This window comes from Amblyraja radiata, chromosome 9, assembly GCF_010909765.2.
Source record: "Amblyraja radiata isolate CabotCenter1 chromosome 9, sAmbRad1.1.pri, whole genome shotgun sequence".
NCBI lineage: Eukaryota > Metazoa > Chordata > Chondrichthyes > Rajiformes > Rajidae > Amblyraja > Amblyraja radiata.
Genome location: NC_045964.1, coordinates 51,305,294 through 51,327,206, shown reverse-complemented (window position 1 = coordinate 51,327,206; position 21,913 = coordinate 51,305,294). Strand labels below are relative to the sequence as shown.

Sequence of the window (21,913 nt, the reverse complement as noted above, 5' to 3'; positions counted from 1 at the left end):
TTAGATGTGGCCCTTGTGGCTAAAGGGATCAGGGGGTATGGAGAGAAGGCAGGGATGGGATACTGAGTTGGATGATCAGCCATGATCATATTGAATGGCGGTGCAGGCTCGAAGGGCCAAATGGCCTACTCCTGCACCTATTTTCTATGTTTCTATATGAAAAAAAGGATTAGAGATTAAGATTTGGTATCAGTCATTTACTACACCACAAGCGCAGCAAGGGCTATCCCTCTCTTGGAGATTAGACTTTGGATATCCACCAATGTGTCCCGTCTGATTGAGGACATTGAAATACCATGTGGTTGTTATAGAGTGATACAGCGTGGAAACAGGCCCTTTTGGCCCAACATGCCCACACTGGCCAACATGTCCCAGCTACACTAATCCACCCTGCCCACATTTTAGCAATGTTACAAAATTTTGAGATTTTAAAAATCAAGTCTGTAATTTATCCCATCAGATAAAGCATAAAAATAAGTTTAATTTGACACCTAATTCACTTTCATATCTCAAGTATTTAAAAAGTTATGGCCATTTTCATACTCGGAAATGAGCATCTTGTTCCCTATTGATTTTCTATGGACATAACAAAAAAGTTGTGATCGTGAACAGTCAAAAGCCCATAACTTTCTTAAAAATTAAGAGAACTGAATGAAATTTTCAGTTATCATAGATTGAAGCATTCTGAAACAAATATAAAATAATCTTACTTGGATGACCTGAAATTAAAGCATATAATTAGTTAGTTACCTAATTGTAGCTAATTTCAGACTTCAATTACTAGATCTAAACATCTATCCATTTCTTAATAAATGATTAACATTTTTAAATAGCCTAAATGTCCAAATAATATTCACAAATAATTCACAATAAAACATGATTTTTAAATCTCATTTACATTAATTTATAGGCCAAATGGAAGGAATTCAGTGTTCAATTGCTGTAAATAAATGCCCATTTAAATCAGCTTTCCAGTGGGTCCCTGTGGAACGCGCTGGTTTAGAACGTTCACATTGCGGTAGATTTGTGCCCCAAATGCCCAGAAAAATACTGCGGGATATAATGGGCCCAAAATGAGCTACTCGCAATATTAAACTTTGTATAAAGGGATCTTTAGAAGCCCTTTTTAATGTAAAAATATACAACCTACCTTCTGTGGTTTGCTTTATGAGACCCTGCGGTTGCTGGCGGTCGCGGGTTTAGAGATTGATTTTTAAACTACTATAACTATTATTCAAGGCCTTTAAACCTAATAATTGCTTTTGCGACGGGGTCTTCCAGCGATTTTTCGTTAATAATTAACTAGGCTGAACATCTTCGATTTGAACAGCCTAGAGAAAATCGCGTTTTAAACCCGCCCCCTCTAAACGGCGCCAAAATCGCGCACACCCGCAGCGGCAGATTTTCAAAGACGCTTCAGGTAGGCTTTGCAACATACCTACACATTTGGTCCATATCGCTCCAAACCTGTCCTATCAATGTACCTGTCTTAACTGTTTCTTAAATATTGGGATAGTCCCTGCCTCAACTACTTCCTGGGCAGCTTGTTCCATATACCCTTTGTATGAAAAAGTTAGCCCTCAGATTCCTATTAAATCTTTCACCTTAAACCTATGTCCTCTGGTCATTGATTCACCTACTCTGGGCAAGAAACTCTGTGCACCTACCTGATCTATTCCTCTCATGATTTTATACACCTCTATGAGGTCACCATCGTAAGATTATGATTGAATAGTTTTTAGCGCATGCAGGCCATGAGATATTGAGTATGAACTTGCCATGGTGTTAAGTGTGTGAGGATGAGTTGAAGCACATGACTGTTAGCTAGGAGTCTAGATTTGATGGACATTGATTTTAGATGAATGGTGGGTGTTGGTTAATTGAGGAGAATCTGAAACCAGAGGTACAGCTGAAGGAACCTGGAGCCTGTTCTTTCACATGTTATATGCAGTGCATTCAGAAAGTATTCTGACCCCTTCACTTTTTCCACATTTTCTTATGTTACAGCCTTATTTTAAAATGGATTAAAAAAATTTTTTATCATCACTCTACACACAATACCCTAGAATGAAGAACCGAAAACAGGTGTTTAGAAATTTTTGCAAAGTAATTAAAAAGAAATAACTGAAATATCACATTTACATAAGTATTCAGACCTTTTCCTCCATACTTTGTTGAGGCACCTTTGGAAGCGATTACAGCCTCCAGTCTTCTTGGCTATCAGCTTGACACACCTGTATTTGAAGTGACACTTGGCATTTAGGTCAAAGAGTTCAATCTTGGTTTCATCAGACCAGAGAATCTTGTTTCTCATGGTCTGAGAGTCCTTTAGGTGCCTTTTGGCAATCTCCAAGCAGGCTGTCATGTGCTTTTTTACTGAGGAGTGGCTTCCGTCTGGCCACTCTACCACAAAGGCATGATTGGTGGAGAGCTGCAGATATAGTTGTTCTTCTAGAAGGGTCTCCCAGCTCTATGAAATGTCCTGGTGGTTCCAAAGTTCTGCCATTTAAGAAAGACCACTGTGCTCTTCAGGACCTGCAATGCTGCAGAAATTGTTTTATACCCTTCCTCAGATCTGTGTCTCGACACAATCCTGTCTCGGAGGTCTACAGACAATTTCTTCATGACTTGCTTTTTGCTCCTGTCATGCACTGTCAACTGTGGGACCTTATATAGACAGGTGTGTACCTTTCCAAATCATGTCCAATCAGTTTAATTTATCACTGGTGGACTCCAATCAAGTTGTAGAAACATCTTAAGGATAATCAATGGAAACAGGATGAACCTAAGCTCAATTTTGAGTGACATAGCAAAGGGTCTGAATACTTTCTGAATACACTGTACTCCATCTCAGACAAGTTAGCTTCTTTAACAGGAGCTGGCTGTTCATTATATTAATTACATGATAATGCACAAACTAATCAATAATGTATCGGTGTTAGCCAGTACTGAACTCATTGAAATGAACAGGCAACATAAAGTTGATTCACAGCATCCATTTCATCAGTGGGGTTGGTCAGTAGCCCATGATAATCGTCACACCTGTTTTATGAGGTTCTAGAATTTAGTCCCCTACAGTGCTGAATTGATTAATTATTTTGAGGGAAATTGGACATTTAATATTCCTCAGGAATAAATTTGCATATCATGATTTTCAAGTAAAACTGCAAAGCATCATAAATGAGGCTATTAAATAAAAGTGATTCTTGCTCGCAGAGCATCATAAACTTCAAGACTTCCAAGGGAAGAGATTGAACTTTTTTTTGCCTTCCATCACAGTGAGGAATGTGCAGTCTCTGTGGTGGATGTTTATGTTAAAATGTGTTTTGTGTGTTCTGTTGCTTTTTGTAAGACTGACTTGGTAAATGGACTTCCTCGTATGTTGCAAAACATACTTGGCTAATAAAGTATTATTGTGATTGTGATTGTGATTGTGAATTGCCTATGGTAAAGAGCTAGGTTATTGATCTGCAAGGAATAAGAGGAAGGTGAGGGACTGGTGATGCGACAAGGTTAGATCAGGGTTAGATCAACAAGATTTATTGGCACACACCAACTCCTGTTTCTGATGTTCCCATTCAACTTGGGGAACCACATTTAGGTACTGTGCAGAGGCAATGGAGGGGATCTTGACATTAACTCACCCTGTGACATAACTTCTCTGTAGTTACCATCGTCAGACCTGTCTTCTTTATTGAAGATGGTCACAATCACATAAACTCTGAGGTCCCCTGACATCTGCTTCTTCTGGTAAAGGAGATGTGATTACAAATTTGTGACCAAAGTTTCTCGAAGCCATGTTTTAAAAATTCAGGTTATTTGAAAAAATTACTTTGTGGCACTAACATATACATTATTTTTTCTTAATTTTAACTTTAACTTCCATACTTAGCAATGGATCTAGAACATGTTCCTGTTCCCCACAAAGAGATTTTCATAATTGGTTCTTTAATATTAACAAGAGCACTTGGAATTTCTTATGATTTCTTTATTTTAGTATCTTCGTATATTTTTTTAATTGGTATAATTTGTAATATAATTTTTAAAAGTTGTATTTTCTCCATATATTATGGGTGGAATGGCTCATGGCATTGAACTCAATTTAATATTTCCTTTTGGATTATCGTCCAGTAAAATGATTAATATATTTAGCCTTGAATTAGATTTTTTTCTGATTTTATGTGTTTTTTTTCCCTTCGCAGTTATTGACCTGCTGTACTGGCATGACATCAAACAGACGGGAATTGTCTTTGGAAGTGTGCTTCTCCTGTTATTTTCACTGACCCAGTTCAGTGTTGTGAGTGTGATTGCCTATCTGGCACTTGCTGCACTTTCAGCAACAATCAGCTTCAGAATTTATAAGTCAGTGTTACAGGCGGTGCAGAAGACCGATGAAGGACATCCTTTTAAGTAAGTGCAAGTTCCTTTCCTTTTTCTCCACTGCATTTGCCTATAATGTTACAACAAATAATCCTTTTGATGTGTCAAATGAAAACATTTCCTGCGGAATTCACAAATGTTATAATTGGAATTTACAAAGACTCTTAAATCAGGCTATTAACATGAGGACAGTGGCAGTGAGGCAATATTGTACTTCCATGATGAAGAAATCGTATGAAGAAATCTCAAAGGGTCAAAATCTCAAAATAATTACGAATGGCAACCATTTTGTAAGGTAATGCAGTCATTTCTCACTGAGAGACATCTTGGAAACAATCATTTAATTGAATGATGACCAATTTAACTTATTGTAGGATTTTTATTTTACTGAAGATGATAGGATACCTAGACACCATCCTATTCGTATATCAACTGAAGAAAAGAACATTTCTCACATCATGTGATTTTTCTTCGCATTTAATCCGTTGCTACTTCAATATAGTTCCTCAAAATAAAGGTGTCAAAAGGATACAAATTCTGAATAATAATTGGGGTTATTTGGAACATTCTCTATTTGTGGTTGCTTATTATTCTTCCAGAATTTTGCCTTTGAAGCTTCAATTCTAACTTTTGATTATTTTAGACAAACACATTTGGAAGATTGCATATCTATCTATATACTATTAAAACTCTGTGTGTGTGTGTGTGTGTGTTTATTTGTGGGTGTCAGATTCGGCCTTTGATTCCTTGGTCCGCCAAAACCACACGCTGAAACTCCGTGATTTTTTTCCATTTCGCTAGCTAATTCACTTTTACATTCAATCATGCACTCCTCAAAACATTTGGACATTTTAATGTACACATTTTAAAATAAAATCCTACCCCCCCCACTCACTCGTTTTTGTCACCGCCTGCCGGCCAGCGACCATAACAGTTGCTGACGCCCGGCTCTGCTCGAAAAAAATTCCCAACGTTCGGGGACCTCTGTGTGTGTGTGTGTCGTTTTGTCTTTGAAACGTATCTCCTCGAAAACCAGACGCAAAAACGTGGAGATTGTTACATATTTCGGTTGGGATTTTACTTATGATTTCAGAAATCCTCTCTAAATTTGTTCAATTATTACCCCAGATTTTGAATAAAATTGTTCACAAAACTCCACCCCCCATCTCCCTCTGTCTCTTGCCCTCACTCTATCCCCCCCCCCCCCCCCTCCCTCTCTAGACGCGCCTGCGAGTTGGGGGCTATCTGTCAGTGGATAGGGCGGTTATGCGGTAAAAGGAGCAAATTAATAATATTAATATAATATCAAGGGAGGTAGTAAGTGTGTGTGTATGTGGGGGTGGTTAGTGTGCGTGATGCCGCTTGCCCCCCCCCCCCCCCTGCAAACGCATGTTGGGGGAACAGACCCAACCGGTCAGCACTTGGTCCAGTATTATTATAAAACTCTGATCTTGGATGTTTACTTGTGGGTTTGCATGCTTGCTTGAACTTTTTCTTTGATTCATATCTCCTTGAAAACCCAACATTTTTACATATTCCGGTAGAAATTTACCTCATGATCTCAAAAACCTCCTCATCTGAAAATTTGATTTATTATTTCCCGAGTTTTTTACTAAAATTGCTTTCTAAAATCTTATGTGCTGAAGCGAGCTGGATGACATCACAATGCCTCTGCTCCTCGTGACAAGCTGCACAGAATGTTCATCGCGCAGCCCCACTGTTTTCCACGAGCTGCGAGTTACGTGGCCCTACCGCGCCCCTCCCCCCACCCCTCAATCTCTACCCCCTTCTTCTCCCTCTCTACCCCCTTCCCCCTCCCTCTCCACCCCAGCCCCCCTCTCTAGCCGCGCCTGCGCAGTTGGGAGTTATGCGTGAGTGGATAGGGGTAAAAGGAGCGAAATAAGTGTGTGTGGGGGTGTGTGTGGGGGTGTTTAGTGTGTGTGTGATGCCGAAGGCTGCCACCCCTCCCCCGCAACCATGCGTTGAGGGGACGGGACCCAACGGGTCCCCCTTGGTCTAGTAATCTTTAAAAAGTGTTTAAGAAGGAACTGCAGATGCTGGAAAATCGAAGGTACACAAAAATGCTGGAGAAACTCAGCGGGTGCAGCAGCATCTATGGAGCGAAGGAAATAGGCAACGTTTCGGGCCAAAACCCTTCTTCAGACTGCAGTTTAAAAGTGTTTACTGGGCTAAGTAATGTTGAAAACTCTTTATCTCTCATCTAACACATTCTGTGTTATTTAAAAAAGACTGCAACAGAGAATATTTTCATTTGATTTGCCATTTCTGAACATATCAGGTGTGTTTCTTTAATTTGTGGGGGATATCTGTGCTGAATGATATGAGGCTGTTTACTTTTGACAAGTTTATTAAGTTACAAAAAGCTTTAATCTGTTAAAATAAAATAAATATATTGAAATGCTTGGAATTCTTGTCCAAAAGATACTTCTTATTATCAAAACTTTACTTTATGAATATCTGATCATTGCTAAGGACAAAGGCTGGGTTGGTCTGAGCAAGACCTCAGAGACCAGAATGTTGCCACATCACTTTGAAAACTCACATATGATTTTGGGTGCGTGTGGAGGAAAAAACAATATTGTATAGGTCAATATTTTTCAAAGATTGGTTGTACCATAAATAATATTGCAATACTGAATGTAAAATTGCATTAGCCGTAGTTTCAGATTGGTCCTTGCCACAGTTGTAGTGATCTTATTTATAAATGGCAAATAAACACAGATTTAACTATGAATACATTAGTGATGATGCAGGTTATTACTGTTTCAACATGTGATAATATAAAATATGTTATAGTGATATTTGGGCTTAACGTGTTTAATTATGGCTTAAGTGGTAAATAGATGGCTTTAATTTACAAGAATATATGAATAAAAATGTCTCGACATCTCCGGACCACAACTGCCTCCCCCCACCCCTGTTAAAGTTTCTTGGTGTATTTTTTTTAAATTAAGGTTATTTTTACATTGGCAGATCTTACTTGGATTTGGATTCTACCCTCTCTGAAGAGCAGATTCAAAAGTATGCCGATTCTGCGCTGGTGTATGTAAACAGTACGGTCAAAGAACTGCGACGGCTGTTCCTTGTGCAGGACCTTGTGGATTCCCTGAAAGTAAGCGCAAAAGGTTTTTCTGTTTTAAGACTCAAATAGGAAGACCCATTGATTGAATTTCCAGTCTGTGAAAAGAATTAGCATTACCATTTTGCCATTGTGAAGATGCTCATTATCTCTCACCGAGAGTATCATTTAAAAAAAAATCTTCTACATTCATTTGAATTTTTAATAATTGTTTTAATGATTATAAGTGATGCATTCCCTTCTCTGTTGTTGTTATATGACAAAGGTCCAGATATTTCGCACACAGTGTAAAAACTAGCAATTTGTTTTTCCATCAAATCAAAGGCTACTCCTCCTGTAGAAACAATGTTTATTTGTGATTTTCAATAATGCTCCCATCATCTAAATTATACCACTTTTGGGCCGACCTGAAATTCTTGTAAATAATTCTTCAGATGCAAAATGGCTATTTAAAAAATAAAATGATTCAACAGAGTAGAGTGCAGGAAATATTTTAATATTTGACCTATTGTATTAGTATTCTTTCCTTCATCTAACCTTACTGGAAATTTATACATTTACCATTCCAAAGTTCTTTAGGGAAAGAACAATATTTCTCTGCACACACTTTAAAGAAAATCATCTTTGGCTGAAATTGATTTTTGATCTTTTGTGTTACAAAATAACACTAATAATTAATTTATCTAACATCTTAAATTATGCAAGACATCCTAGTGCACTTCGTAGGAGCATCACCACAAAAAAAGTTACCACCAACCCAAGTAAAGAACTAATAAGGCAGATGATTCCCACCTGCCACATATCCCTCTAAACCTTTCCTATCCATGAAACTCCCAAATATCTTTTAAATGTTGTTTTTGCACCTGCCTCAACTACCTCCTTTAAAATATCAGAAAATAAAAATGGTTTGGGTCTCCTGTGGCTGCATTGGAGAGTGTTGTGGGAAGAAGCAGGTTGGCGGAGGTGAAAGAGCAGACAAGGGAGTTGTCAAAGGGTACAGTCCTTGTCCCTGGTCATGAAGGAAATGTTGAAAGAAGAGCGGAGAGGAGGATATTTCTGGTGTTGGAATACCATATTTTGCAAGAGTACAGGAAATTATTTGGACTGCACTTTTAAAAAAGAACAAAACAATTAGCAGAATTTGGAGTTCAGGAGCTGAAAGGATAAATTTAAAACACTCGTAAGACATCAGAGAAATGGCTGTTGCCTCCAAGCCTCTGAGCTCAATTTGACATTTGTTCAGTGATACAGGAATCGCAGAAGGTTCAGCAGACTGAACTGAACTGGAGAACATGCCTGCTGGCTATTTATGCTCGTTAACCTCGTTGAAGGGCAATCTGCAACATTGAGATAATGTACTTAAATAATGTAGACTGTTTTTGTAGCCTTTGTATACAAATAAATCACTGAGCAATATTTGCTTGAATGGTCTGCATTAGGATCATTTCCCATTGATAGATGGTTCCAATTTTATTTTACAATGTGAAGCTTTGATGAATCTGGACAGAAGCCCACTTTTAAAAATAACATAAAGCATTTACTATTTATGTTTTGCTATCAAAATATTTTTTGTGTTAAGAATATATTTTATACTTTAATCCATTAGAATATATAAGATCACTTTTTTATTGAAACCATCATAGAGTGAAAGCAGAAAGGATTCATAAGAATCTTGCCAGACCTTGATGAACTGAATTATAGGGTAGGCTAGGACAATAATTCCTTGGAGCCGAGGGGGGGGGGGGTGGGGGGGTGTGATGTTGAGCAGGTGTATACAATTATGAGGAACAGAGATTGGGTAAATGCATAGTGAACGGTATTGTGAATGTTGTAGAACAGAGGGACCTTGGAATACAAGTATATACTTCCCTGAAAGTGGATCACAGGTGGACATGTGATGAGGAAGGCTTTTTATCACTTTGGCTTTCATCAATAAGTCATTGAGTATAGAAGTCAGGATGGTGTGCTGCAGTCACACAAGAAATTGGTGAGACTGCAGTTGGTGTATTGTGTTCAGTTTTGGTCAGAGTACAGAAAGGATTTACTAGGATGTTGTAAAAACTCAAGGAACTGAGTCATAGAGAGAGGTTGGGCAGTCTTATAGAGAGAGGTTGGACTTGGGGCAGAGGAGGTTGATGCATAGTCTCACGGAGGTGTATAAAATCACAGTCTTTTCCCTAGCATTGGGAAATAAATAACTGGAGGACAGAGGTTAATGGTGAGAGGGGAAAGATTTAAACAGAACATGAGGGACTAGATGGAAGCAGAGAATGGTAAATGTAAAGGAAATTAGATTGGAGAGCAATAGAAATGTTGATGCTAGATAATCAGCCCAGGCAACAGAGCTGCTAATTCATTATTAGAAATGTCATTGCTGCTTTGCACTTGATGTTGGGTGCGAATGTAGAGTGTGAAGGCCAAAGGTTGTTGTCGGTCAAGTAAAGAATCTGGGTTAAATGTAGTTTCTTGGGTGATCTAAAAATAAAAGACGTTTCAACACTTTTTGAGAGGAAGAGCTTACCATCTTGTTGCTATTCACAACGGAACCAGAGTTGGGCATTATTTTCAGCAAAATAACATTGTTCATAAGGGTCTCTTACTTTTTTTTTAAATGACAAAATTGGTGAAAGGATTGTATCGTTGATATGTATGACAGTGCAGGTAAATAAAAATAATGTGGCATTTTCAGTAGTTCATCAAAAATATTTTCAGATATTTGTTTCTGGATTGGAAGATTGGAGAACTATTAGCAATAATTTAAAGATGAACATGATTTGTATTTGTGATTCAGCCTTGTGTTCTCATATTCACTTTAATTTCCATTTTCAAGTTTGCAGTCCTGATGTGGCTGCTGACCTATGTTGGAGCTATCTTCAATGGCTTGACTTTGATGATTATGGGTAATTATATTCTAATATATAATATAACAGTTAATTGATTAATTTTGTTGCTCTGCTTGTTTCAAGTAAAGGATAAAATTGCAACATTTGCTCAGGTTGTACTTTATTTAGCAACCTCGTGGGTCTTGAGCTTCTAACGCCAGTGTTAAAATAACCGAACAGCAAGGTTAATCGGAAAACAGAATACGTATCGGATGTTCATAAATCGGAGTTAGGAATTCAATCTCTTCATCGCCACCTGCATCTCTGGAGAAAAGGAATAGGTGACATTTTGGGTCCCGACCCTTCTTTAGACCCGAAATGTCACCTATTCCTTTTCTCCAGAGAAGCTGCCCGACCCGCTGAGTTACTCCAGCATTTTGTGTCTAACTTCGGTGTAAACCAGCATCTGCAGTTCCTTCGTACACACTTCTCATCTTCACTTGTTCTGTTGGGTCAAATGGCTCTAAAGTTTGGCAAAAATGAGTGCTTAATTATAAATATGTAAATCAAATGTGGTGCTCTAAATAAGCTATGATTAGCCATGATCTTCAGTGAGCTTCTTTATAATTACTGCTTTCATGTGCAAGTTGCCCACAGTGGATTCACCAACTGCAGGATGTCATTGGTAATATGCAAGTAGCTTTGTTGTGTGAATCTGCACAGCCTCTGCCCTCCCATCCAATGTGCACATATGCTATCTGTGACTATCAAGCCAGTTGGAGTAAATCTCGTTTGCCTTGTAGCAATCTTGGTGCTTTCATTCAGAAATAATGCATTGTGCCAGATTATTCAATTGAGGGGAAGACTGCCAAGGTGGTTGATCTGTGCCAAGTTTTTCAGCCCTGGTTGTTGAGCTCATGGGTGGCCTTGGGCAACAATGGAACATGGATAGATAACCCCATGTAGCCATCAAGAACATCTCATGCCCACTCTGTGGCCAAGATTAGTGAACTCTGTCTGACAGTTTCTCGGTGAGATCCTTTAGTATTTTTCACATGCCATATTTCTATTCTTGCATACCAGCTTTGAGATACCTTTGGGACGTGGGTGTGCTTTCGATGTGACTACGGTATTAATAAATAGTCTTAATCCAGACAACCACTTGCTCTATGTCCCTCTGTGTACTGTGAAACTCCAGTGAAGGGATTTACTAAAAATTAGATTACTCTCAATGTCCAATTTGATTCTTACACCATGTTGATGAGTAGAATGTACTACCAAGCACACACGTGAAAGATAATCCTAATGGTAAACGGATCGTGCACAGTGGCATAACAAACTGTATAGTCGATCAATTATATGTGGCTCCTTTGCCATGCATGCCTCAAGCTAGGCTTGTAACCCATCCCTTAGTTTTTTTGTTCTGGCTCCTATCACATACTTGTGCAGAGTTCCTTAAAATCTAGTTGATTCCACTAGGTGTATATGGGCAAAGATATTTTGGTCATACTTGATACAGACGTTAGTGAACTATTCTCACGGGCCTCATATCCCCCAGCTAAAAGAAATCTGATTTAATTGTTAACTTAGTACTTATAAATTACTTGCAACAGCTTTTCCCTCCTCCCCCAGAAAAGATCAGTGGCATATTCTATCTTAGCTGTTTCATTGCATGACTCAAACCTTTTCTTATCTATTGATCTTTATACCTGTAATTTATAATGCTGTGCATTGATCTATTATAGGAGCTCTTCAGCCCATTCTTGCATGGTTATTTGTCCAGTTTCTTTTGGAGAAAGTAACTAAAATATAATCAACTGCTTCCAAAAGGGTGAAAGAAGGAGGAAAAATCAACTTTATAGCCTGACTTGAAATCTCCCAGTCGTATGCTCTTGCCAATCAGTTCAGCGATTAGTTTGTCCTACATGTGCTGTCTTCCTCGTGCCTTTCAGCACATTGCTTTCCAATGATATCCTTTACTTTAAACTTTAGTGTAGTATCTAATGCGGATAATTTTCTATATTATTTGGTGTAATTGTGTGAGATTGGGTCAATCACCATTAATGCAACAATTAACTTGTTACATTTTCTTTCTAGCTGTTGTTTCTATGTTTACCTTGCCTGTTGTATATGAAAAATACCAGGTAAATCTATATTTATTTTCATATGATCAAACATTAAAATTTCAAATAACAGTATTACATTATTATATTTATTTTAGTAACATATGCTATATTTCTATCTTTGCAGGCACAGATTGACCAGTATTTGGGACTGGTGAGGACTCACGTTAACTCTGTAGTGGCAAAGTAAGTTTGACATTGGTCTTAAATGTATAGAGTACAAAAATGAGAAGAAGTCGAGTATCCTTTCCATCACTAAATTTGCAATCTTCCACTGTTTATTCCACTGTTAATTATTAATCTTCCACTGAAAACAAATATATCTCTGCTATCAACTCTATGGGATGTACCTCATTTTAATAGAAACGGCAGTCAGGCATATTGAATGAACTGTACAGGGACCATATTCAGATTCTGTAAAAATAATGCAGCAATATTGTAGGCTCAAAACATTGATTCTGTGATGAACTGGAATGAAAGTTAAATTGCATCATCCAACAGAGAGGATTCAACAACCTAGAGTACAGATATTGGCACTATGACCCACCATTTCCTGCTGACCATCAAGTACCTATCTATACTCATGCCATTTCCAGCACTCATTTCCATTCAAATGCTGAACTAGGTACTAAAATCTTGTAAGAATAACTGGTTCCACCACACACTCAGGCAGTGCATTTTAGATTCAAGCCAACCGGTGGATTAAAAATATTTTTTCAGATCCCCTCAGAACCTCTTACTCATGAAACATAAAACATCTTCAACACAGGAATGGGCCATTTGACCCACAATGTCTGTGCCAAACATAATTCCAGGTTAAACTAATCTCCTCTGCCTGCATGTAATCCACATCTCTCCATTTGCTGCATATCCATGTGATTATCTAAATGTCTCATAAACTGCTATGTTTTAAACATCATATCTGCTACCACCATCACCTCCATACATCCACCACTCTCTGAGTAAAACTACATTTTCTTGCACATCTCCTTTAAACTTTCCCCCTCTGAAGCCATGCTCTCTAGTACAATATTTAACAGTTCCACCCTGGGATAAAGGTTCTGTACCCTTTCAACATCTCTCGTAATTTTGTATACTTATATATCAGGTATATGTGTACTCAGTCTCCAATACTCTGGAGAAAACAATCCTGGTTTGTCTAATGTCTTCTTATAGGTAATAACCTGTACTCCAGGTAGCATTCTGATAAATCTCTTCTGCACCCTTTCTAAAGCCTCCTTTATCCATGCACTGTGGATGGCTTTATTGTATTCATGTATAGATTTTTTCCTTCACTGGATAGCATGCAAACAAATGCTTTTCACTGTACTTTGGTACACATGACAATAATAAAGCTAAACTAAACATCCTGTAATGAGGTGACCAGAACTGCACACAATACAACGTTTTATAAACCAACAACATGATTGCCTTTGCCTTTGACCAACATGACTACCTTTGCCTGTGTGTGAATGTGTGTGAGTGATTGGTGGTGGTCGGAGGGGCCGTAGGCGCAGATTGGCAGCCACGCTTCCGTCAGTCTGCCCCAGGGCAGCTGTGGCTACAGAAGTAGCTTACCACCACCGAGTGTGACTGAGGAGTGAATGAATAATGCGATGTAAAGCGCCTTGAGTATTAGAAAGGCGCTATATAAATCCCATCCATTATTATTATTATTACCTGACACTTATACGCAACACCTCAACCATTGAAGGTATTGAATGTCTTATCCTTCATTAGTAGTCCTTCTGAGGTACCTCACACTTATCAGGATTAAATTCCAGCTGGCATTGCTTTGCCTACCTTATTAATTGATCAATATTCTCCTGTAGTCTGACAATAACATTATCCTCCTCGCTCTCCAACATCACTGCCAATGTTTGTGTTATCTACAAACTTACTAACTACTTTTCCTACAATCATATCCAAATCATGAAGTATGCAACAGGCAGTAGGGGTCACAGCACTGAACCTTGTGGTATACCTCTTGCCATGGGCATCCAATCAACACCTCACTTCAATCAAAAAGTACGTCATTGCACACAACCTCGTATTACTGAGCTCATTTTTAACGCAATCTGGCAATTTCCCTTGAATCACATGGGTCCAATTTTTGTTGGACAAGTTTCATCCCGTACTGACCCCCCTCCATTTATCCTCACAATTTTACCTACTCCAACCAACACGCACTAATTCCCCAGCCTCAATCCATCCATTCCGGACCGATTGTCTTCTCAAACCCCCCCCCCCCCAATGTGTTTTAATTCCCAATGTTATTATTTGTTTTTAATCCATAAAGATGGATTAATAAAATTATAAACACGTGAAACATTAAAACCGCAGTGTTCGATTGTCACTGCTACCGTTGACACGTTATAGCAGGTAGCATCTCTGGAGAAAATGGTAATGTTTTCATCTGGGACCCTTCTTCAGACTGATTGTGGATGGGAGTACAGGGTTGAGAATAAAGAAAGTTAGAAGAGAGGGGGGCACGACATTTGAGATTATCCTTAATCAAGTCTGCTGCTTATATTTTGTGCACCTTCTTTGACATTCTAATTTCTTTTTGCACACTTTCCAACATTTTGTATAGCACATGAAGGGCCCACTATATTTTCAGGTCTCTATTGCTGCTATATACTTCCTTTTCTTTCCTTATCCAACTCTCAATATCCCATGACATTTAGGGATCCTTGGGCCCATTCATCCCAATGAGCATCACTTGGGAAATTCATCCAAATGGCTGGAGTTCACTGAGCTCTCATTACCAGTCCTCCCCTGGTTACGACAGCTGTCATGAAAGCTGTTTGTAACCTGAACAGTTTGCAAGTCGGAAATATAGCAGCCTGTCAATATATGTAAATATAAAATAAGCCAACCAAGAACAACCTATAATTAAACCAGGCCATTTGACACAACCATTCAGATTTCTCTGCAAGGTGCAATGATGTGCCACAAACTGTTCCCACACCGCAGAAGATGCTTGCAGCCCCACAGCACCTGGTAAATCCATCCCTCTGTCAAAAACCATTAGTATGAATATTGATTTCTCTAACTTCAAGTAACCCTTGCATTCCCTCTCTCTCTATCCCTCCCCCACCCAGGTTGTACCAGCTTCAAAGTCATCTTGTTGAGTCTCATTGTCTGTATCCGTTCTCACCTAGTGCACAGCTAACAATGGCCTTTATCATTGTTACTTTTTTACATATATTTCATTCATTTGTTCTATATCTCTACATCACCGTCTATATCTCTCATTTTCCTATCCCCTGACTCTCACTCTGAAGAAGGGTCTCGATCCGAAAAGTCCTATTCCTTTTCTCCAGAGAAGCTGCCTGACCCGCTGAGTCACTCCAGCTTTTTGTGTCTATGCTCTGTACATTAATTGGGCAGTCGTAACCTGTGGAGGACCTGTGTTTCACTTTGGTATCCCTCCAGCTCATCTGCTGGCTCTCACCTGAGTCGCATGATTTTATAAATTTGTTTGCTCTCCAATTCCACTCAAACCCTGTATTTTATTTCATCTTTCGCTCAGGATTCAAGCCAAAATCCCAGGTGCCAAAAGAAAGACCGAGTAAGAGGAACAGGAAGGGAGACTGTGGGCACGAGAGAGGGTGCCTGAAGCAGAAGCAGTTCTGTATTTGTCAAATTAATTCGACATGCCTTGGAGAGTTGTTGTCCCATTTGTCAGCATCATGATTTTAGAAACGTGCAGCACGAGACAGTCCTCCTCCCTGCTGTTTCCAAATGGTTAGAATATCTGCAATCACTTGTGTTGATCACTAAGTATAGTAAGAAAAATTAAGTAACAATAATTGTAATAGATGTGTTTTTGTGTTGCTTCTAAACAAATGCATGACATTAAGAGTCTTAATTCCATTTACCTTTCTAGTGTTTTCTGCTGCTATGGCAGTGCTTATAACTTTTAATGTTACTTGTGGCTAGGGCATTTCTGCTTTAGTGCACTTCTGCAATAGTCTAATTGCTCCAAAGTCACTAAGTCAGTTTTGGCTTTATTGAGTAAAACAATAGAACAGTGGATTGATGTTTTGGTGTTTATCCAGCACAAAAGTTCTAAGGATTCTGTACTGTTATTGTGGCATCTGGTTTTGTAAACTAAAGAAATATAAAGCTCATGTTTTTCGAACGATTGTCATACTATTAAAGGAGTATGGAAACATGAGAAGTTTCTGACTTTTTTTCCCTCCGTTGCAGTTTCTGGTTATTTAAATTACCAATGTTTATTAATACTGGGGATGAATAACAAACCTGGAAAAGAGATTGGATTGAAAGATAGTCATATTTTAACTTTAAACCCTTATTCAATAAATGTGGCCAACTGCTTGATTGTTTGTGTGTGAAAGTGGCCACTGCTTAAAGAAAAGGTCACAATGGCCAAATATGAAGAAAGCCCTGTGTCGCAAGGTAAGTTCTGAAAACTGGAGGCTTTTAAAGTTGTTTTATACCATTGAGATGGGGTGCAGAAGGGAGCACTCATGTGAGCCTTTTTAAAATGAGCACGAATGAGCTCCAGATAAATTATTCATTTCCTAACAGCCTGACAAACAGTGCAACCTTGCATGTATCCCATTCAGATGTGAGTAAAAATACCATCGGGGCCCAACGTCCGAAAAGATAGATCAAGGTTTGGCCCAAATAATTGTTTACACAAAAATGTAAATAGTTGAAATAAAAAGAATGAACATCAAATTTGTGGAATTATGTAATTGAGAAGAACTTAGGAGTGAGTCAGAGTCACATGTGAGTGTTAGTAACACAGAAGCAGAATATATAAATGTTAAAAAAATGATCAAAAAGACAGCAGAGGCAAGAGTGATTTTGGAGGTGGTATTTTAGACTTCATATAAAGTGGAATAAACAGACAAATTAAGTGAATTTCTTGAATGTGTTCAAATTCCATAATCGATAACCTGTCGTTGTATCCACATCTCCTCCCAGCCTCAGTTGCAGGCTCCATCCTACCCTCCCCACTTGACTCCAGCTGCCGATTAACTACGCCTTCCTCAGCCTGGTCCAACTATCGCTTGCCAGCTCCTCCCCTATCCCTCCGCATCATCTCTTTATATCGGATATATCACCTCTACTCTGTCTAAATGAAGGTCTCATCCCAAAATGCTGCCAGGTCATTTCCCTCCACAGATGCTGCTTGGCCCACTAAGTATCTCCAGCAGTTTATTTTACTGCTCCAGATTCCAGCATCTGCAGTCTCCTTTGCTTCCGACCATCTTATGCCGTGTCAATTCCCACCAGGAATTGATTACAGCTGCATAAACACATTCCAAATAGGACCTTTGCAGCCATCTGACATTTTACAGTCTGGACTGGCTTTGTCTCTTGAGAGGCCGGTGTAATTGGGCTGGCTCATGCAAGACCTGGTCAGTTGCCCAGACTTTGGTGGATGTGGAGGGTCAGATGGGTGTGGTGGTCTAATATGCTTCAGGTAAATCAATTTAGTCATGCATGTGTGGCAATCCAGGGCAAACTGAACCAGCCACAGCTGACAACTAGCTCAATTCACCCTGATGTGTCTAAAAACTGGAACTCTGTGTTCACAAAAACATCCATTAATTTTAGCTTGTGCCCCAAAGCTGCCCCATCTGATCAGCAGTGACGAGGGTTGTGTATGTGGAGTGAGACTTTTGCTCTATTTTGGGCACATCTGCATCAGAGACATTCATGATTTTTGATGTTGAGGGGTGGTGAGAATTAAGACGAATTAAGAATTAAGAATTAAGATGATCTGTCTTATAATATATCCTTCCCTGGGAAATAAAAAAAAATAAACACACACGTCTGGGAAACCAAAAAGACCCATATTTGATTTTTATTTAGTTAGGTCAAATCGAGTTTATTGTCATATGCGCAAGTACGGTGCAGAAGCACATAAATTTAAAAACAGCAACACATAGGTTTATGCAGAAGTAGTTAAAATCTCACATAGTGTGTAATTGAGTATTGTATCTCTGAAAATATCACACCAGAACATTTTCCATCTGCTCTTTATGGTTCCTTAGTAAAAGTCCCCGTGGCTCTTCATTTTTTTCCTGCTGAAACCAGCTTATACCTTCCAAGACCCATCTGTCACCTTCACTTTACCAAAGGCTGCTGCACCTGTGGAACCAGACTACAGCAAATGCTAGAACTTTAGCAGAGGGTGAGGATAGGCCTGGTTTTATTTTTAACAATCATAATTTCTACAGTGACCATGTATTAAGATTTAATGTAAATTATAAGCGGTGCACTTCAATTTCAGGGTAATGAATAGCACAAAATCACATCTCCTTCAATTTAATTTAGTTCCAAACTATAGACATGAAAATATTTTAATGATGTATCAGAAGGAATTAGGAAGGAATAGGAATACGAATATTTTATTGTCACAGGTGACTAGGCGCAGTGAAATTATTTGCTTGCACACACAATGTATACAAATAGCAACCACCTACAGTGCTGACAAAGTTACAAAGCACGCCGACTCCCCCTTTTGTCCCTCCCACCCTGCACACAAGTTCCCCCTGTTGTGGGGGGGGGTGGGGGGAAGAAACTAAAGGAGGAGCTGGCGTGCTTTGTAACTTTGTCAGCGCCGTAGGTGGTTGCTATTTGTATACATTGTGTGTGCAAGCAAATAATTTCACTGCGCCACTGACAATAAAGTATTCATATTCCTATTCATTCCCAATTCCTTGTGATATTTTAATTATGTATCACCACCCCCCCATTGTCCATTGTTCAACCCCCACCTCCCTCACGGCGATCCCGTGATGAATAAAAATTTAAAAATGAAAGATGTTTAAATATTAAATTTAAATGATGACTGGTAAGTGACTGATTTGTCAAGTGCTAAAAAAACATAGCCATTACGATCAGAGAAACTGCAATCAGACAAATGCTGATTGTGGAAAGCTGACGTTGAGGGAGATGCAAGCTTGTTATGGCCAAGACTGTCAGCTATCTGATCTGGTTGTGGAGCTGAGAGCTGACTGCACTCATTTCTACAAACGATGAATTTCGTAAAAATATATATTTCACATCTGAATTAACTATTAAAGCTTTTTAACTGCCTAACAATCATTTCTGTTCCTTAATAAGCCATTATTTCTATTTATATTTTGTACAAATCCACAGATATATTATGCAAGAGTCCTGCTTTATGCAGGTCTGTAAATTGGGGTTTATTGAACTGCTTATTTTATATTTTCTGTGACCTGATTTAATTTCATTCACAGAGCAGCTTTCCTTTTATTGTCAATGAACTTGTAAATAATATACTGTGGTCTTTTATTTTTCCAAAATGTTCTTTATACCATTTAGATGAAACCTTGAAAACACCATGACATAGAAGGGCACAATCTTAGTGCTGGAAAATGGGATAGATATGTTAGCGAGTAAGGATATAGTTGGACAAGGAGCCAGTTTTTGTGCTCTGTGACTGACACATGGCTCAAATATTATCAGATCTCATTGTAGTTTATACATGATGACTGCTAATTGGAAATGGTGAGTCTAGTAATGCATTATTTCATCACTATAAGTAGTTCCCCATATATATCTGTTCTCTGAATTTGGCCTGAACCTACTCAAGAGTAGGAGAGCACAGTGTGCTTATTCAAACAATGTAGTTGTTACAATAAATACAAATAAAGCACTACAAATGAAATAACTTTATATAATACAAGAAAATATATCAAAGACTATTTGCCGTATATAAATATATAATATATTTTAAAAACTCTCATCTTGTTTGTTTGTGTGCGTGCGTGCTTGGATGTGATATCCCAAAACAGTATACGATAGTGCTACAATTTTTGGCCCACCTTGCCCATCATTATCCTGTGATGTGCTGTAGCAAGTTTCGTTCGGATTGATGTTATATTTTGCAAGTTATTGACATTTTAAACTTTACAAAAACCACTTTTCCACTTGCCCTGCCCGTCAGCCATGTTACAATGACGTCACAATGGGACCCCAAATCTCATTGACATTAAAAATTGTGATTTGAAAAAAAAAGTTTTAATCAAATTCTACCGTTTTTATTAACAATGACGTCACGATGGGATCCTGAATTTCATTTACATTAACAAAATCGCTATTTTCAAAAACACTCAGATTTTATCAAATTCTTCAGTTTTCATTTACGGCTCACATTATGTTTAGGTTATTTAAAAAAAAAATTGCGATTTTCATTGTGGTTGGGAGGGATAGGGGGAAGGTTTAATTTTAAAATAACAAAGTCTCCCTGCACATGCACAGTGGGCATGGTATCCTCGCTTACAGGATTTGAAATGACCGCGGCGCTAAGGCTGGGGCTGCGTCTGATGGGGGCGACGCTGCAGCTGTGGGCACGCGGGGAGGGAGAGGAGCGGGACCCGGGGCAAGGACTAGGCCGCAGCCTCGGCCTGTCCCTCCCCTTTCCCTGGCTCAAGGTGGTTGGGCCCGTCCCCTCCGGCAGCCCCCGCCTCAAGTACAACTTCATTGCCGACGTGGTAGAGAAAATGGGGCCGGCGGTGGTTTACATCGAGATCCTGGGGAGGTGAGGAGGGAGAGGAGAGGGTAGGGAGGGAGCGGAGTGGGGGATAGTGGTAGAGGAGGGCAGTAGGGGAGGTGAGGGGGTGGGAGAGGAGAGAGGAAAGGAGGGGAAGCGAGTGCTGGGGGATGAGGGAGGATAGGGGTAGGAAGAGGGATGGTGAGGTAATAGGGGAGGGGGAAGATAGAGGAGAGAAGGGAAGGGGTAAAGGAAGGAAGCAGGAGGGTTGGTGGAGGGTGTGGAGAGGGAGGATAATAGAGGAGGGGAATAGGGGACTGAAGAGGGAGAGAGATATGTTCACATTGATCTTATATTTTACAAGTTATTGCCATTTTAAACTTTAAAAACGTCGCAGTCGCGCTCCCACTTGCCGGCAGCGCTTGCAGTTGGATGAGGATTGCCGTGACTCACGTCACAACGGGAACCAATCATACAGCACAGAAACAGACCCTTTCACCCAACTTTCCCATGTCGACCAAGAAGCCCCATCTACAGTGGTTCCACCTGCCTGTGTTTGGCCCATATCCCTCTAAACCTTTCTTATTCATGAACCGATCCAGATTTATTTTAAGGACCTGCCTCAACTACCTCCTCTGGCAGCTCATTCCACATACATGTGGAAAATGTTACCCCTCAGGTTCAATGGAAGTTGGTGACCTGTCATCATCAGAAGGAAAAATAGGCAAACAAAAATGTTTTAAGTATCTGAGAAGGAGAGACCAAAAAGAAAGTCTGTGGTAGAATGGAGACCAACAGATGCACAAGATACTGGTGCTGCAGGTGAAAGAGTGATGAAGGCTTGGCAAATATCTGTTGTCCTTGGCAAAAAAAACTGTCTGGACGATTTTCACGACAAGGAGGTGAATGAGGACATAGGAAAAAAAGAAAGAATGCTGCAGCTCTGAGATACAATAACATTGCAGTTGTTAAAAAAATTAAATAG

General features: G+C 39.2%; 1 protein-coding gene across 5 annotated transcripts in view; it reads left to right on the top strand.

The window, feature by feature from the left end:
* The window catches only part of rtn1 (reticulon 1), a 134,115-nt gene extending 117,507 nt beyond the window's left edge, over positions 1 to 16,608 (top strand). For all 5 annotated transcript variants that reach the window (XM_033027392.1, XM_033027393.1, XM_033027394.1 and 2 more), the window contains 6 exons: positions 4,203 to 4,410; positions 7,375 to 7,513; positions 10,311 to 10,380; positions 12,400 to 12,446; positions 12,553 to 12,611; positions 15,961 to 16,608. In XM_033027392.1, coding sequence (XP_032883283.1) covers positions 4,203 to 4,410; positions 7,375 to 7,513; positions 10,311 to 10,380; positions 12,400 to 12,446; positions 12,553 to 12,611; positions 15,961 to 16,003 — 566 coding nt within the window. In that variant the 3' untranslated portion in view covers positions 16,004 to 16,608. The remainder of the gene's footprint in view (positions 1 to 4,202; positions 4,411 to 7,374; positions 7,514 to 10,310; positions 10,381 to 12,399; positions 12,447 to 12,552; positions 12,612 to 15,960) is intronic.
* The last annotated feature ends 5,305 nt before the right edge of the window (positions 16,609 to 21,913 follow it).